This window comes from Coffea arabica, chromosome 10c (genome assembly GCF_036785885.1).
Source record: "Coffea arabica cultivar ET-39 chromosome 10c, Coffea Arabica ET-39 HiFi, whole genome shotgun sequence".
In the NCBI taxonomy this organism is placed as follows: Eukaryota; Viridiplantae; Streptophyta; class Magnoliopsida; order Gentianales; family Rubiaceae; genus Coffea; species Coffea arabica.
Window position 1 is genome coordinate 4,717,376 of NC_092329.1, and position 17,111 is coordinate 4,734,486.

General features: G+C 37.5%; 4 protein-coding genes across 4 annotated transcripts; all 4 read left to right on the forward strand.

Moving 5' to 3' along the window:
* Window positions 1-3,870: 3,870 nt before the first annotated feature.
* LOC113713191 (sterol carrier protein 2-like) lies at window positions 3,871-5,537 on the forward strand. Its single transcript, XM_027236847.2, has 4 exons — window positions 3,871-4,189; window positions 4,321-4,381; window positions 4,807-4,909; window positions 5,005-5,537. The coding sequence occupies exons 1-4, from the start codon at window positions 4,052-4,054 to the stop codon at window positions 5,084-5,086; spliced, it is 384 nt and encodes a 127-aa protein (XP_027092648.1). The 5' UTR covers window positions 3,871-4,051; the 3' UTR covers window positions 5,087-5,537.
* Window positions 5,538-7,592: 2,055 nt separating this feature from the next.
* Window positions 7,593-9,481, forward strand: LOC113713840 (alpha-amylase-like). Its single transcript, XM_027237644.2, has 4 exons — window positions 7,593-7,825; window positions 7,940-8,072; window positions 8,214-9,019; window positions 9,111-9,481. Exons 1-4 carry the CDS (start codon window positions 7,733-7,735, stop codon window positions 9,363-9,365), a joined length of 1,287 nt encoding a protein of 428 aa, XP_027093445.2. The 5' UTR covers window positions 7,593-7,732; the 3' UTR covers window positions 9,366-9,481.
* Window positions 9,482-10,388: 907 nt separating this feature from the next.
* LOC113714617 (protein CYPRO4-like) lies at window positions 10,389-14,476 on the forward strand. Its single transcript, XM_027238551.2, has 2 exons — window positions 10,389-12,349; window positions 13,885-14,476. The coding sequence occupies exons 1-2, from the start codon at window positions 10,691-10,693 to the stop codon at window positions 14,173-14,175; spliced, it is 1,950 nt and encodes a 649-aa protein (XP_027094352.2). The 5' UTR covers window positions 10,389-10,690; the 3' UTR covers window positions 14,176-14,476.
* Window positions 14,477-14,782: 306 nt separating this feature from the next.
* Window positions 14,783-16,668, forward strand: LOC113714618 (photosystem I chlorophyll a/b-binding protein 5, chloroplastic-like). The gene is made up of 6 exons (XM_027238553.2): window positions 14,783-15,126; window positions 15,232-15,364; window positions 15,594-15,706; window positions 15,818-15,922; window positions 16,072-16,160; window positions 16,372-16,668. The coding sequence occupies exons 1-6, from the start codon at window positions 14,843-14,845 to the stop codon at window positions 16,512-16,514; spliced, it is 867 nt and encodes a 288-aa protein (XP_027094354.2). The 5' UTR covers window positions 14,783-14,842; the 3' UTR covers window positions 16,515-16,668.
* Window positions 16,669-17,111: the final 443 nt, after the last annotated feature.

Here is a 17,111-nt window from a genome sequence, read left to right on the forward strand (position 1 = left end):
TTGTACACATGTCATAAATCTAATGGTGATAGTGTATACACTGTCAGTGTATATAAGATTTACTCAAAGAAAAATAGCTCCATTGTTTAATGGTTAACCGGGGGGTGTGGGAGACTCGATTTTCAATTTAGCATCAAACGTGGACATTTTTTTTTTTTTGAGGTTGAGAATAAGGGTCACGGTATAAGCAAGACATGGATGTCATAATACTAATGAGGAGGGCAAAAAGGAAAAACAAAACAATTATCTTTCCTTAGCATTTAAAAAAAAAAAGGGAGAACAAAAGGGAAAAAAAAAACAAGACTTATGATGCAAGTGTAATAATATTTAAAATCATTTTAACAAATTATGATAACCAAATGGAGCCATTGTTCCGGTTAAAATCATTTTGAACACACAAGTAAATCCAAGAAATACAAATGAATCCAAGAAGCAGCTTTCGTGGTTGCCTCGCCTCGTTCACGTGGACTCAAGAATCAATCACAGTCCACGCCCAGCGCAATTTCAATTTGCTGCCTGTTTAATTTCTATCTATCTTGTATATAAGAAGAAAGTCAAGTAATTGTAGCAGCCTATCTTTTTGACACATGTATTACGCATATTTTTGACAAGTGGAATCTTGATTATTTTAGCTAATTTTTTCCTTCACTTTTTTGATTGGGTAAAAAACAAAAAAACCTCCTGTGGTAAGTCTAATACACAAAAAAACCCCCTATGATTTCAAAACATACAATACGACACCTCATGCTTTGAACTAAATTGTAAAGATAACGGAATCCATTAAACTTAACGGAAATGACTTATTGGAACCTAAAAAAAAAATTTTATACCTAATTTTTATCAAATATGCCTATTCTACCCTTTAACCCTCAATTCTCTCTATTTAGAGAATAAAACAAATGATTTTTTTGAGTTGTCTTTTGCTTAATTATATCAGGGCATTTTGGTCATTTCGTCCATTTCCGTTAAGTTTAACGGATTCCGTCACCTTTACAATTTAGTTCAAAGCATGAGAGGTTATGTTGTATATTTTGAAATCACGGGGGGTTTTTCTGTGTATTAGGTTTACTACAGGGGGCGTTTTTGTTTTTTATCATTTTTGATTCAATTGAGCCAAAAGGATTTAAATATTTTTTCTCCTTGAGAAAATCAACTCCATCTCTTCTTATTCTTCTTCTCGCCATAGCTGTTATCATCCCTTACCTTTTTTATTTTTTTATTTTTTAAAACTAATCTAACTAAGATTGTTGTCATTTTTTTCGTCGAGATGATTAGCTACTTAACAAAGAGAAGTCTTTATTATTTTTTTTATCCCATTTTACATTTTCTTTTCTTTCTTTTTTTCTGTATCTCTAATCTCTCATGTTTGCTCTATTCTTCGATCATAATGTTATAGCCAACTAGCATTTGTTTGTTAAATTTATAGGATGACGTTGTTATTTGATATTTCTTCATGGATAAAAGGTGAAGTATTAAAATATGTAAAAAAATCTTAGAATTCATTTTATACCAATGATCATTTTCTATGAAGAATAAAACAAAAATTCATTCTTTTCTTTTCACCTCCCAAGATTTGATTTCTTACTTCACATTTTTTCCTTTTCTTTTTTTTGTTACATTTTGTAATTATCTACAATTTTGTGTATTTTTTTAGGAGAAAGGATATATCATGTGATGCTTCCACCAAGATAAATCTAACTAGAATTTCGTCTACCTTTGTTTTTCTATGTTTCTTTCTCCCACTCCCCCCTTTGGAATTACTTTATGGTCTATTCAATTTAATTGAAGGATCCAATAAGATTTTGTGTATATATTTAAACTAATGTTAATTTTTGTTTGTTTTTTAATTACTCAAGTGTTGTAGTATCAATTGGGTTGGCATACAAGGATTTGTAGTTGGTGGTGGAAGTCACAGTCAAGACTTTCAGCCTAGAGTGTGACTTGACAAAAAATTGTTAGAAAATTCAATTTTGATTAGGAATATGTTTTTGCAATAAAAAAAATGATTTAGTTCTAATTTGTATATGTAGATCTGGAAATGTAGTAATTCATATTTTTATCTAACCTTGCTATTTATATTACGGAGTTGTAGAATAATGTTGTCACTTTTAGGTGGGATTTAAATAGATGAACTAAATTCTTCTATCAAAAGAATGAAAATGTGAAAGTTTATAATAAGTTATATTGATGTTGAAGATTGTACCATATCTTAGTGGCTTTCTAAACTTTTTCTCATTATTAAAGTACTGGAAGTATTATGACTACTTTTGGTTTAGTTACAACTAAAACTATACTGCTATTAATACAACAATGCGCTTGTAGTGTATTAATTCTCTCTCCTTTTTGGGTATCATCATAATAGTGGTTTAAAATTTTTTATTTAAATCACAATAAATAGGGGGTTGATTTCATAGATAGAATTTCTCTTCACAACAAATTTTGAGAGAAATTTTATTTATACTCCATATTTCGTTAATTGTAATCCTATAATAAATAAAAACTATATGATAAAAATAATAGTGGAAGTATGATTAATAAAAATGAGAGTTCAAATAACATTTGTCAATTTTAATTGTTTTGATACTCAATTTTCTCCTATATTTCTATTCATTCATCATGTGCCAAAATAATTTGATGTTATATGTTAGACTAAGGGCCTGTTTGGAACTGAGTTTTTAGGCCAAGTTTTTTAGCTACTAGTTTTTTAACAACTTTAGCTACAGGAACCCAAAAAAACTTATCAAATTTTTTAACCTACACACTTCAAAATTCTAATGCACAAAAAACTTCCTCTTTTCTTCTTCTTTCTCCCCCCTACTCCTATCCACCACACCTTTATCGCCGGCCATCCCTCCGCCGCCGGTCACCACCACCTCTGCCACTGTTTCCGGCGCCGACCACCTATTCTGATGCCGGCCTACCTCTTTTTTTTTTCCTTCTCCCTCTCCCCCTCCCCCTCTCCTTCCCTCCCCTCCCCTCCCCTCCCTGGCCACCCTCCCGCTTCCTCTCTGGTCGCATGGTACCAGATCGCAGATGCGATCTGGTCGAACAATCGGATTGGGCAAAAGGGGCGGGGGAAGGGGAGGGGAGGAGAATGGGAGAGGGAGAGGGAGAGGGAGATGGAGGAGAGGGGGAGAGAAAAAGCAAAAAAAAAAAAAATTGTAATCTGCCATGGCTGCTGGTTCTCTGCTTCGGGAGGGAGGGGGGATGGTGAAGGGGAGTAGAGGGGAGCAGAGAGGGAGAAGAGGGGAAGAGAAAAAGAAAAAAAAAATTGGTTAGGCTGGCTGCTGGTTCGTCTGGTACCGCGAGGGAAGAGGGATGGGGAAGGAAGGAAGAAGAAGAAGAAGAAGAGAGGAAAGAAAAGAAAAAGGAAAGAAAGAAAGAAAAAGAAAAAGAGAGAGAAAAAGAAAGAAAAGAAAAAAAAATCTGCGGGCCATGGCTGCTGGGAACTGGGAAGGCAGAGGTAACAGGAGAGGGAGAAGGGAGAAAAGAAAAGAAAAAGGAAAGAAAGAAAAAGAAAAAGAAAGAAAAAAAAAAGAAAAGGAAAAAAAAGTTTTTTACCTTATAAAAGCTTCTACAAAAAAGTTTTTCACCTTACAAAAATTTCTACAAAATTTTTTCAAAAACTTACACTACAGTAAAGTTTTAGACAAACTCCCAAAAAACTCAGGTTCCAAACAGGCCCTAAATTTCTAGGGCCGAGCTGTGCTTTGCACAGCTCAAGTACCTCTAGTGTTTTAATATATTGCCAGTAGCAGTAACCAGATCAATTTCGTACGCAAGCGTCGTCTGACACAGTGACACGTCCGTTGACGTACGGTACCTTCTTGGATTGCGTCTGTTATCGATCTTCTAGCATACTGCAGTAATAAATCAGAAAGAAAACTGCTGAAATTGGCCCGAGCTTCAATATTTCATCCGCCATCACACGCTAAAAATCCAAACTTCTTCTTTGCCAATTTCGTTTTTTTTTAAAATTCGGCTATTCTAGCTACATCAGCATCCTCGGCTTATTTCAGGCGAAAAACCGGTGGGGGCTGCTGAAGAGGACATGGCTTCCGACGAGAAATCGGTCCAGCTCAAGTCCGACGCCCTGATGGAGCAAATGAAGCTCCACCTCACAACTGACGCCGGTAAAGCCCTCACCAAGAAAATTGGCCTTGTTTACCAGCTTAATATTGCCCCTAAGGTCCGTTTTTCTTCCCCCTGCGAAAGACAAAACTCCTGCTTTCTATTATGTTTGCATCTGGCTTTTGTATTTCTGCTTTTTCACCCATTTGGTTAATTGGGTTTTTTTTTTAATATCTTTTTGGATTACAGAAACTTGGATTCAATGAGGAGTCTTATGTTGTTGATCTCAAGAAAGGAGAGGTTAAGAAAGGTTTGAGCTTTATTTTTTTTTTCCTGGTTTTCAAGTTTTCTAATTTAATTTCCTTAATTTGCAAGAATTGGGGGACACTGAATTCTCAATTTCCTTACTTTACTTCCATTTTGTTTGTAAATTGAAAAAATTCCACACGTAGGAGTAGTATACTGTACACTACTGTTCTATAGCTTCAAGTCAATTTGAGTGATCTAACTATATGCTGGACCTCATTATTTAAATTTATGGTAACGTTGCATAGATATATTGATCATAGCCTGACTCTTACTGATATTTAGTATCTGATCCCCCAACATGATACAAAAGTGGAGATTAAGATCCAATTTTTGCAAACAAGATTGGAGTTTGTGAGATCTGTGTTCCCTTTTATAATTTGCATTTGGCTAATTTATTTCGGTTATTTCCTGTTTTTGGGTATATAGGGACATATGAGGATGGAAAACCAGATGCGACTTTTTCTTTCACTGACAATGATTTTATCAAGATTGCCGCTGGAAAGATGAATCCCCAAATTGCTTTTATGAGGTGGGAAAATTTTGCTACTACTTATTGTTGACCGTTAAGGATTGTTCAATGATTGGAACTCTTGATGGTGCTTTTTCTTTAACTTTGTTGTACAGAGGGGCCATGAAGATCAAGGGAAGCATTAGTGCGGCACAGAAGTTTACACCAGACATTTTTCCAAAGCCTGCAAAGATGTGATGAGATTGATGATTGGTTAATTCTGATGATAAGCTGAGCTCTTGTATTCCCTTGCCTCAGTGTTTCAAGTTGTTACTCTTCAGCATTGTGCAAGCATGTGGTGGAAAACAAAAACTAGTTCAATTGCTAGGCCAATTTCTCTTACGAAAGGCCTGCTCTTTAATGTGTAACTTGCTTCAGAATTTCAAATAGAAAATTTATGACACATTTATCATGTGAATGCTATTATTACATGCTTCATGGTTTAGTCTTCACTTGGATGTGAAGAAAATAAATTTCTGGCACTGAGTACCTTTTTGTAAGTTCTTCTGGTTTAGTCTAGGCTTTGAAGCATACATGCTTTGCTTATTAAGAATTTTGGTGGAAAAGGAAGGAAAGTTACAGAAAGCTGTTGCTAGAGAATGTTCATTGGTATTTCAATATACCAGAAAATTGGTGATTGTTTTCTGGACTTGATGATTTGTGGCCTGATTTATTCCATTCCTTGCTGGATTAATCATATCTTGTATACTATGTTGGCCTACTGCTCTTTCTTTTTCTTTGAATCTTAACATTGTTAGGACAACAAAAGTAAAGTCAGAGGGGAAACTGGTAATCTTTTGCTTGGGTGTTCCTTTACAGGCAACCCTTTTTTCTTTAAACTATAAATCTCTTTGTTTGAGGGTGTTCCTTTAGTAGGCAACCCTTTTTTCTTTAAAATATAAATCGCTTTTTTTATTTTTTTTTTATTTTTATACTTGCTATTTGATCTGTTGTTATTTTTTAAATTATTTATCAACTTTCTCATAAATTACCGTGAGTAAAGGCATTCTGGCAGGAAGTAAGTTTCATCTTCTGCATTCCTACCATTGAATATAGGCTGAAGCTGCAATGCATTGCCATAATGGTATTCATTCTCCAGGAAATGGAAATGACTTCTTAACTGAGAGATCGTCAGTGAATTTGAGCTGTCTTTTCTGTTTATAATGCAGAGAACTTGATATTTTATATAAGGTTACAATTGAAGATCAAGATCAGCTCGCCGAGCAAATTGACTGGTCCTTTTAGGAGGAGCTAATTTGGTCACATACCTTGGAACTGATTTATGTCCTTCACTATAGTAAAAGAGATGATAATTAAATTTGACCAGCCATCTAGAATCTCGTTAGCACTGAAGGCTTCTTCTGTGTTGGTGCTCAATTACTTTTTCCGTGCCTTCTTTTGTTTTATTTTTCTTATGGTTTGGGGATCACAGCCTGTCAGGGCGTCATTCGAGTTCTTGGACTGTAAAATGTCAGGGGATCACAGCTTGATAATAGAAATTAATAAGTACTGTGCCTAGCCTAGAAAACCATGATTAAGTCATACGTGGAATCATACATGTCATGACAAAGAAGGGAATTAATTCTGGCCATGGTGGAAGTGGAAGGTCAGGCTACAATTTGGGAAGCAAACACAATTGGCAAAAGAATTACACTTGGGTGCAGGGCTAGTGGCGTCAAGTGCCGTCAAGATTTGATCCGGCTACAAATTTTTGTTCTCCTGTGATAAGACAGTAGATTCCAAAAGCCTATCAGTATACTATACCTAATATTGTTAGAAGACTGCTGTTACACGGTGAACATGTGCTGGGTTTGGGTTAGGTGACTGGCTCAATTTGGTTAGGTACATTGTCAAGCCTGTTTGGATTGCCATTTTCTGTCAGAAAATTGCGTCGTTTTTCTGTGATCATATTTTCTTATTACCTTTTTCCTTTATATACATCAAATCGCTACAGTAATTTTTCCATGAAAAATGACGGAAAATGCAATCCAAACGGGGTCAAGCCATAGGATGTCAATAAATAATGAGTTGCAGAGTTTGCACGCTGTAAATTAGCTTTGTCCTGTCATCCCTTTTTTTTTTTCTTTGGTGTTGGGATCCTGGAAGAAAGAAGGAAAACAGAAGGGTCGTGGCCACACAATGAGAAAAGGTTAGTGCAGTATGTGAAATGGATTACAAGACTAGTTAAATAGAATGGGAAATGAGACGGAAGGGTGAGCTCTGAATAACTGTTGTTTGCCATATTCTCTGGTATAAATTCATCAAGTCCACGAAGAATATCAAGAGGAGCCTGACTGGTAGTGGGTCTCGGATGAAATAAATCAACCGGAGTTAGGAGCGCATCTTTTCAAGAAAGTTTGTCCGGCTGCATATAATACTTGGTCAAGTAGCCTGGGGGTTGAGTCTTGAGACTTGACGTACGTCACGCACTTAACATCCAATCCAACAAGATAAACAGACAAAAACACAGACGTTTTGTAGAAAACTCCTGCTCTAATCCTACTCAGTTTCACAATGTTCCCGGGCGTTATCAGTGTGAACAGATGGCTACTTTTCCATTTTTTGTGCGCATGATATTTCAAGCAAAGAATTCAAGTTCATCGGCATCATTTCATTCCATGTACGCACGCCTTAACCTGTTTAGCCAACAAATAAGTGGAAAATCTTCTATATATACACGGTCCTCAATCCTCATCCTTGCATCCATGTTTCAGATTTCATTCCATATACACCTTTAGCAGTTTAGTCAATAACAAAGTGGAAAATCTTCTATATATACACGGTCCTCAATCCATGTTTCATTGACGGACCTGCAGGTCTTAGTTAGTTCTGTATTGCAACCCCATGAAGAATCTTATGATTTCTTTAGCTTATTTCTTTCTTATTGCCGGTGTATGCTTTTTCCCTAACGTCGCAGCTCAAACGTTGTTGTTTCAGGTACAAATGATTTCTCTGCTAACACAGCTTGTTTCTTTCATATATATATATATATATATATATATATATATGCATCCTTAGTCCTTACTACTAGTTTCTTTCATTTGAATTCAGGGGTTCAATTGGGAATCTAGCAACAAGCAAGGTGGATGGTACAACTTCCTCCTGAACCAGATTTCAGACTTAGCCAGTGCTGGGGTCACTCATGTTTGGTTACCCCCACCTTCTCATTCTGTGGCACCTCAAGGTTAGATTATACCTTCAAGTCCTTTCTTTTTTCCTTTTGCTTCCGTATATATTAATGCAGGAGATGATATTTGGGATATTAATTTTGTGGGATGAGGAGCTCTAAATAAATTCTGTTTTCTTCCTCCATTAATTTTTGCAGGATATATGCCAGGGAGGTTGTATGATCTTGATGCATCCAAGTATGGGAACAAACAACAATTGAAAACGTTGATCAAGGCTTTCCATGACAAAGGGATAAAATGTGTGGCTGATATAGTCATAAACCACAGATGTGCTGATAAACAAGATAGCAGAGGAATTTACTGCATCTTCGAGGGAGGGACTCCTGATGACCGTCTTGATTGGGGACCGTCCTGCATTTGCAAAGATGATGTTCAGTATTCTGATGGAACTGGGAATCCTGATACTGGAGATGGTTTTGGGGGTGCTCCTGACATTGATCATCTCAATTCAAGAGTACAGAGGGAGTTATCGGACTGGATGAACTGGCTCAAGTCTGATATTGGATTCGATGGTTGGCGTTTTGATTTTGTCAAGGGGTATGCCCCGAGCATCACCAAAATTTATATGCAAAACACTAAACCTGGCTTTGCAGTCGGGGAACTGTGGGATTCCCTTTCCTATGGGCAGGATGGAAAGCCGGATTACAACCAGGATGGTCACAGGAATAGATTAGCTCAGTGGGTCCAAAATGGGGGTGGAGCTGTAACTGCATTTGATTTTACTACCAAAGGGATTCTTCAGGTTGCGGTACAGGGGGAGCTGTGGAGATTGAAAGATTCCAATGGAAATCCCCCAGGACTGATTGGACTTTTGCCTCAAAATGCCGTCACCTTTATTGATAATCATGATACTGGCTCTACTCAGAAGCTTTGGCCATTCCCATCAGACAAAGTGATGCAAGGATATGCCTACATTCTCACCCATCCTGGAATTCCATCTCTGGTAAGTACTAAATACTAATACAAGGATGAATACTAGTAGAATTTATGTCCTCTGTTTTCTCTAACATAAGAAGTTGCTCTCTCTTTGGTAGTTCTACGACCACTTGTTCGATTGGGGACTGAAGGATGGGATCACTAAATTATCTACCCTGAGGAAAAGGAATGGGATTACAGCAACCAGTAAAGTGCAGATTTTGGCCTCAGATTCTGATCTTTATGTGGCAAAGATTGATGACAAAATCATTGTCAAGATTGGGCCAAAGCTTGATCTTGGTAATCTTATTCCCCCAAATTACCAGGTTTCAACTTCTGGGAACGACTATGCTGTCTGGGAGAGAAAAGCATGAATTTGGTCACTATTGGTATGATGTATAAACCAATAGTGTTTGATATGTACTACGACGTCTAATCCGATACAATCAAATTCATACTGGAAAATAATGAAGAAGGTCATAATTGCTAATCTTCAATCTTTCAAGATCGGACATCTATCATAAGCAGGAGGAAATTCCAATTCTTCTTTCATTTGCATTCAATCAAAGCCCCCGTTTTGGCCTAGTCACTAGTACACCGGACGCTACAAGTAGTAGTCCCTTTACTGGTAAGTGAAAAGGCTAGCTACTTATAGTTATAGCCCCGGCTGAATTTAAGAGGCCTGTTGAAAATGAAAAAGAGAAGCGCGCAATGGCTGGTTAAAAGTCAAAACAAACCTTATCTATAAACCTTTCATAATATTTTCATAGTTTAATTTTGCTCTAATAATTTTTTCTCCTTATCATGTGAAATGAGCGATACGTTTTCCTCTATTTAAAAGACCGGTAATTATGGGGATAAAATTTATCGAGACATATATTCATGAATATATAATAAATTTCATTATTATGTTAGGGATATTGATTTTTTAAACACTATTCATCTTGAATATACAAAAAGAAAATGAAGTTGACCAATGGTTTTAGAAACAAATAAACAAATTAAGAAAACAAGGTGATATTAGAGGATTTATTATAATTAACCCCGAGAGGTTTTTAACATATCTGTAACGCAACGTTAGAGTTAACCAATGATTTAGGGAGTAAAGTGAAAAAAATAATAATATTAGAGGATAAGGTGCAAAACTGGTTAAATCTTAGAGAATTTTTAGATGATAGAATAAATATACAATCACTCCATCCATACTCTGCACTCTCATGTTTATATAACTACTGTTACTATATCACTCCTGCGCTCATACATTTAAATAACTGCTACTACTATACTTATTTACTATTATTGTATTTATCCCAAGTCTTCCTACCAACTTTAATAAAAAAAAAAAGAACTCAAAAAAAAATAAAAAATAAAAAATCTCATAATTAATTCCTATTGCCTACTAGCTAGGATAAAACAATTCCTTTGCCCACTAGCTAGGATAAAACAAAAATAATAGTAGCGTGAAAAAGAGCTGAAAACGACAACGTTGCGAATAATAGCCTTTGCCGGTTTGCCCCCTTTGGGTCATCGTTTCAAAATTTCAAACTCCCGCTCAGTATAGTACTGCGGACTGCAGTAGAGTAATACTACTCAGTGGTCAGCACTGGGGTGGGTGACGCCGCATACCTGTTTTGCAATCCAATCTCTTTCTCGCCGTCTCTGTGAACCAACCAGCAAACGGGATCGTTTCTCAAGCATAATGGGGGCCAATCACAGCCGTGAAGACCTGGATCTCTCAGACTCCGACTCCGACTCCGAATCACAAACCCCAGAAGCCCACCGAGAGGAAGACGAAGACAACTTCGAAGACGCTAAAACGCCGTCGTCCTTCGAGCCCAAAACCCCATCTTCTTTGGATCATGTTGAAGCCAAGCTCAAAGCTCTCAAGCTCAAGTACAACAACGACAACTCTAGCAAAGTGTCCGACCCGACCCGTAAGAACGCCGTCAAACTCTTCATCCACGTCGGCGGCAACACGTCTAATTCCAAATGGGCTGTCGCTGAAAAATCTGCCACTTATTGCTTTGTCAAAACCCACAGTGAAAATGGCTCGGACGAAGAAGAGGATGAAGAATGCGAAGAGAATTCCTGGTGGATTTTGAAAATTGGGTCAAAAATCCGGGTCAAGATTGATCAGAATTTGCAATTGAAGGCGATTAAGGATCAGAGGCGGGTTGACTTTGTGGCTAATGGGGTTTGGGCTGTGAAGTTTTATAGTGAAGAAGATTATAACTCATTTTTTGACAAATTTCAAGACTATTTGTTCGAGAATACTTATGGGTACGAAGCTAATGATGAGAATAAGGTTAAGGTTTATGGGAAGGATTTTATCGGTTGGGCAAAGCCTGAAAAAGCTGATGATTCGATGTGGGATGACGCAGAAGATAGTTTCTTTAAGACCCCTCAATCAGCTTTGAAAACTCCATTGAGGGATAGAAATGATTTGACAGAGGAGTTTGAGGAGGCAGCTCCCAATTGTGGGGCTATTCAGAGTTTGGCATTGGGTGCTTTGGATAATAGTTTCTTAGTGAGCGATACGGGGGTTCAGGTCGTGAGGAATTATAGTCATGGGATTCAAGGAAAAGGGGTCTATGTGAATTTTGACAATGGAAGGTCTAATGGGAGCTTTTCAAATGGTATAGCTCATTCAACCCCTAGGAAAGCTGTGCTAATGAGAGCTGAAACTAATATGCTTCTCATGAGTCCAATGACTGATGGTAAGCCTCATACAAGAGGGTTACATCAGTTGGATATTGAGACAGGAAAGATTGTCACTGAGTGGAAGTTTGGGAAGGATGGAACTGATATCACAATGAGGGACATTACTAATGATAGTAAAGGAGCTCAAATGGATCCCACTGGCTCTACTTTTTTGGGATTGGACGATAACAGATTGTGTAGGTGGGATATGCGTGATCGAAATGGTATGGTGCAGAATCTTGCAAATGAAAGTACACCTGTATTGAACTGGGCTCAAGGGCATCAGTTTTCGAGAGGGACTAATTTTAACTGCTTTGCAAGTACTGGTGATGGATCAATCGTGGTTGGATCACTTGATGGGAAGATTAGACTGTACTCTATCAATTCTATGAGGCAGGCGAAGACTGCATTTCCAGGGCTTGGTTCTCCAATTACTCATGTGGACGTGACCTTTGACGGGAAGTGGATATTAGGGACAACTGATACCTATTTGATTCTCATATGCACTCTATTCACTGACAAGGATGGGAAGACCAAGACCGGTTTCTCTGGTCGTATGGGGAATAGGATCTCAGCTCCAAGATTGTTAAAGCTCACTCCTTTGGATTCACACATGGCAGGAGTGAACAACAAATTTCGCAAGGCTCAATTCTCTTGGGTATTCCTTTTGATTTTCTCCATATTGTGCTGCCTGCTTAGATGATTACTTTTGAGTCTTGGTTCAGAAAGAGTTATTGTTTGCCTAATTTGCTCATATATGATAGTATAAGAGTGAACTGCTTAGTCCGCTCAAAAAGCCTGTTGTTGCTTATGTTTTACATGGTAACTGTATACTCCTATTATTAGCTTTTCCTTGCTTGTAGTTAATTATGCGATATTATTACTCACGGAAACTATTAATTTGAAAAGTCAATCACTTTCTCATATTATTGAACTTGAAATTCCAACTGTCATAATAGATTAACATGTTGTAGTTGCCTTGATTTTTCAATATATGCATGGATAGGATCTTGAATCTTCCGTTTTTGAGTTCATGAAAATTTTAAGAAGGTGATGTTCAAGCTCTTTTGGGTATGTCCATTCAATAGAGGTAAAAAAACAGAGAGATATATGTTGGCTATTCCATTAATCATGTCTTCACTCTGTCTTACTTATGTTTGCCTGTAAACATAGTATAAATGTTATGTCATATTTTGTGTACTTGCGATCCGCAATCTAAAATGCAGTTGGCAATAACAATATGGAGGCCAATCCGCTAATCGTGTCTTTACACTGTCTTATTTATGTTTAGCTCTGAAAAAGGTGGTATAAAACCTATTGCATATTTTGTATAGTTGCAATGTATAATCTAAAATGTAGTTGACAAGAAAAACTGAAAGGCAGTGAAAACGTTTGTCACTTTTTAGCTTTCTGTGAAGTTTACATGAACATTGTCTTTTCCTGGCAATGTTATAATGTTATTGTAGATCAGAATACTTCTGCAATCCTACTCTTTTTTATTGTCTAAAGTTTCAATGGATGGAAACTGATTTCCAGTTTTAATGGATGTATGTTCCCATGTATTCATACACACCACATACAATTGTTGTGCACATTCTATTTGTGTGAGAGAGGAACTAGAACTTTTGCCTGTGAAATTGTTGTGCACATTCTATTCTTTTGCCTGTGAAATTTGATTACTCTTGATATCTGCTATGATCAATCAACGCAAACTTGGTATTTTGTAGTTTTATTCCCTCAGAGTTTTTTTAACTTTATCCCTCATAGTCTTTCTAATAGTTAAGTATACTTGTACAAGACTTAAGCTCAATCAATTATGAAACCAAATCAATGAAATGCATTTATGCTTCAAAGAAAGGTTATTCCAAGAGTATCATGTGGATAAAATGAAGATATTGTGTGGGTAGTTGCAGGTCTATTTTTGACTTTGACATTATCGATAAATATATATTAAAAAAAGTTTTTGATTAAAACTTTAAGTACTTTTTGGATTAAAACTTTAAGCACTCCATTTTCAGGTTAACTACTAATCACGTGTCAATTCTCCATTTTTGTGTACAGAGTTTTAATCGTTTCTAACTAGGCAAGACAGTAAATCGTGTTCACAAGGAGATTTCATTCTTCTATTATTCATTCTACTATTTGAACCCCATTTCCATTGCGATTAAGTCCTTTTTCACATGCATTTCTCAGGTGACAGAGAACGGGAAGCAGGAGCGCCATTTGGTTGCTACTGTTGGCAAGTTTAGTGTTATATGGAACTTCCAACAGGTTAAGGATGGTTCTCATGAATGTTACCAAAATCAAGTTGGCTTGAAGAGCTGCTACTGCTACAAGATAGTTTTAAAGAATGACTCGATTGTGGATAGTCGCTTCATGCATGAGAAGTTTGCTGTTAGCGACTCCCCTGAAGCTCCGCTGGTGGTTGCAACCCCCTTGCAAGTTAGTTCATTCAGCATAACCAACCGGCGCTTGAACCTCTAAACAAAGCTCTTGTTTGGATGTGTCCACATTTTTTCAATGTCTGTGTGTTCTCCTGAACGTCTCAGTATCCTCTGCGTTGTTCTCACTAAGCACGCAACGCTGTTGCAGAATTTCACCTTTCATTTGTACTTTTCCTAAGTTTCGGTAAGATCATGTTGAAAGCGGTCTTCGATGAAGCTGGCAACCTTATTGTTGTTGTAGAACTGGCAAAAGTATTAGATAGGAGTATTTGAAATTTATGACCGTGTACTCTCTGAATTTAATTTGTAAGGATATGTTATAATTTCCGTTCTTATTTTCACTTCTCCTGCAACCAAACTTCAGATTCCTCTATGAGGTGAAGATATTGCTATTATTTTCAAGCTTGAGTTCTAGGTAATTCCACTTCCTGCCTCCACATTACAAAGATTGATAATATTTTTTATTTATATACCATGGTTTTTGCTGATGCATCCTGTTTCATAATTGACATGGCAGTCTTATTTTGTAAAACGTTAAAAGTTCGGAATTCCGGTCTTAAAATGAGCTTGGCATATACAAATGTATGGCTTCTATCTGAATGCTGGAATGCGTGGTTTGATAATTCCATTGTAAACCAAGCCAACGGTTTCAGTGAAAAAGGATAAGTGGGGCCGTGCTATCTTCTCTCTGTCAAGCTGTGAACTATATGCCCTCAATCTTTGGCCCCTTCCTGTTGTTATCTGGGCCACAAAATAGAAAGACAAAGATGGATATTGCTTTGAGTAGAGGCTCCCAAATTCTGGCATTCAATGCATCTTCTTCCGTTTCTGCAAAGAGTTCACGAAGAAGTTCATTAGATATTACTGATACAAGCTGGCCTGCAAAAGGAGTAGGACCTTCTCTCAGTCACCTCCAAACTGTAGTAGTTCAAGCTGAGAAGCGCCCCACGTGGCTCCCGGGGCTTGAACCTCCACCTTATCTTGATGGAACGTGAGCCCATTTCTTGTTCTATCTATCCAATATTGGTATAGAATCCCTAGTCTGCATGTGGTGTATCTTTGTCCATTTCTTGTAGTACATAATGCTGTTTTGCAGACTTGCTGGAGATTTTGGGTTTGATCCATTGGGGCTTGGGGAGGACCCCGAAAGCTTGAAGTGGTATGTACAGGCAGAACTGGTTCATTCTCGCTTTGCTATGTTTGGAGTTGCCGGAATTCTTGTAACTGATGTACGTTAGTGATACTGGACTGCGAACTCCGAATCTCCACTCTTTGTTCTTTATATCTGGCACTGCATTGCTTCACGATATTCTAATCTGTTTTTTAGTGTTATTAAGTTTGATCTACACTTGGTAGCATTCACAAATGTATAATACAATCTTCCCAATGATGTTTTGATCTGTTAGCGTTGGTTCTAGCTTTTGAAACTCTTGCTCGTCCTCCATTTTCCTGCTGCAGCTGCTTCGTGTAACAGGAATAAGCAACTTGCCAGTTTGGTATGAAGCTGGTGCGACAAAATTTGATTTTGCTAGTACCAGAACACTGTTGATCGTTCAGCTAATACTAATGGGGTATTTTGACTTAATCCACAATGCCAGTGACTCAATTGCAAGGCTGCAATTGGAATTGAAATCTTTATGAAAGAAACTACTTATTTTCTCCTTCCTTCATGTTTTTCTCAGGTTCGTTGAAACAAAGAGATATATGGATTTCAAAAACCCTGGATCTCAAGCCAAGGAGGGAACTTTCTTTGGGTTAGAAACTGCACTTGAAGGCCTTGAACCAGGGTAAAACTCTTCCAGACTATAGCATTTTCACTTGTTACTTCAAAATTCTTCAGTCATGGCTAGAATCTATTGTGCTTGAGAACCACTTAGAATTTGACGTTGTAGTCCTTGAGATTTTAAGTGGTCATCGTTTTCTGCTGTTTGAGCAGGTACCCAGGTGGCCCTTTGTTGAATCCTCTTGGCATTGCTAAGGACATAACGAATGCTCATGACTGGAAGCTCAAAGAGATAAAAAATGGTTAACTTATTGAGCATAATATAAAATTTCACGATTCCTCTTCCCTATCTAGATACTATTTTTTTTTCTCTAGTATCAGTAGGAGAGCTCGAATCCGGGATCTCTCACTTACATGCCCTCCTCACAAACCGCCCAATCCAACCCTCCCCCAAGATACTTTTCCTGTTTACCATGATGCAATCCACGTAAAAAATGAGTGTCTTTTCTGCAGGAAGGCTAGCTATGGTGGCAATGCTAGGATTTTTTGTTCAAGCTTGCGTGACTCATGCTGGCCCTATCGATAATCTCGTGGAACATCTTTCAGATCCATGGCATAAAACCATTATTCAAACACTTGCTGGTTCTGGTTCTTGATTTCAGTCAAATGTAAAGCTCACTGTGTGTCTGTGTACTCCCCCTCTCTCCCCCCCCCCCCCCCCCCCCCCTTTTTTTTGTTCAATCTTTTCGGTTTGGAATCGAAATGTGGGCTATCATTTAGCGCCACATAATGAAGCTGATTTTCTTTTGATTTGAGCAGTGAACGTATATAAGTTTGAACTCTTAAAAACAAAAATGTAAGACACAAATATCAAAAGAAAATGTATGTCCTGCAGCAGATTGACTGAAGGCAAGGTCATTGGACCTGCCAGCGAAATTTCTTTTTTAGCAGTCATCAGGTGATGAGGTGTTCCATGCAATCTAGATCAAAAGCCTTGAGATCAATCGATTCCTAGACAAAAGTTTGAAGACAAAATGAGAAGATCTTAACTGAATGCTTTAAAATAGTAAAAGCAGCGCCTAATGCTTCCAATGTATAGGTTACTCACCAAACGAGAAACTGAACACTTCAAAAATCCTTTGGAATAACATCAGATGCCACAATAATTCGTAAAATTGCAAATTGACCTGATTTTGTACATTTTCTTGGTATGCTTATTCATATAAAGCATTTCAATGGATTCAATAATAATA

What these genes read in the sequence shown, in the direction of transcription:
- LOC113714618 (XM_027238553.2), top strand. Translation starts at nt 14,843, where the DNA reads ATGCCCTCAATCTTTGGCCCCTTCCTGTTGTTATCTGGGCCACAAAAT. An exon ending in CCACCTTATCTTGATGGAAC is followed by an intron (nt 15,127 to 15,231) that starts GTGAGCCCATTT and finishes GCTGTTTTGCAG; the next exon opens with ACTTGCTGGAGATTTTGGGT. An exon ending in CCGGAATTCTTGTAACTGAT is followed by an intron (nt 15,365 to 15,593) that starts GTACGTTAGTGA and finishes TTCCTGCTGCAG; the next exon opens with CTGCTTCGTGTAACAGGAAT.
- LOC113714617 (XM_027238551.2), top strand. Translation starts at nt 10,691, where the DNA reads ATGGGGGCCAATCACAGCCGTGAAGACCTGGATCTCTCAGACTCCGAC. An exon ending in GCAAGGCTCAATTCTCTTGG is followed by an intron (nt 12,350 to 13,884) that starts GTATTCCTTTTG and finishes TGCATTTCTCAG; the next exon opens with GTGACAGAGAACGGGAAGCA.
- LOC113713840 (XM_027237644.2), top strand. Translation starts at nt 7,733, where the DNA reads ATGAAGAATCTTATGATTTCTTTAGCTTATTTCTTTCTTATTGCCGGT. An exon ending in CTCAAACGTTGTTGTTTCAG is followed by an intron (nt 7,826 to 7,939) that starts GTACAAATGATT and finishes ATTTGAATTCAG; the next exon opens with GGGTTCAATTGGGAATCTAG. An exon ending in ATCCTGGAATTCCATCTCTG is followed by an intron (nt 9,020 to 9,110) that starts GTAAGTACTAAA and finishes TCTCTTTGGTAG; the next exon opens with TTCTACGACCACTTGTTCGA.
- LOC113713191 (XM_027236847.2), top strand. Translation starts at nt 4,052, where the DNA reads ATGGCTTCCGACGAGAAATCGGTCCAGCTCAAGTCCGACGCCCTGATG. An exon ending in GAAAGGAGAGGTTAAGAAAG is followed by an intron (nt 4,382 to 4,806) that starts GTTTGAGCTTTA and finishes TTGGGTATATAG; the next exon opens with GGACATATGAGGATGGAAAA. An exon ending in CCCCAAATTGCTTTTATGAG is followed by an intron (nt 4,910 to 5,004) that starts GTGGGAAAATTT and finishes TTTGTTGTACAG; the next exon opens with AGGGGCCATGAAGATCAAGG.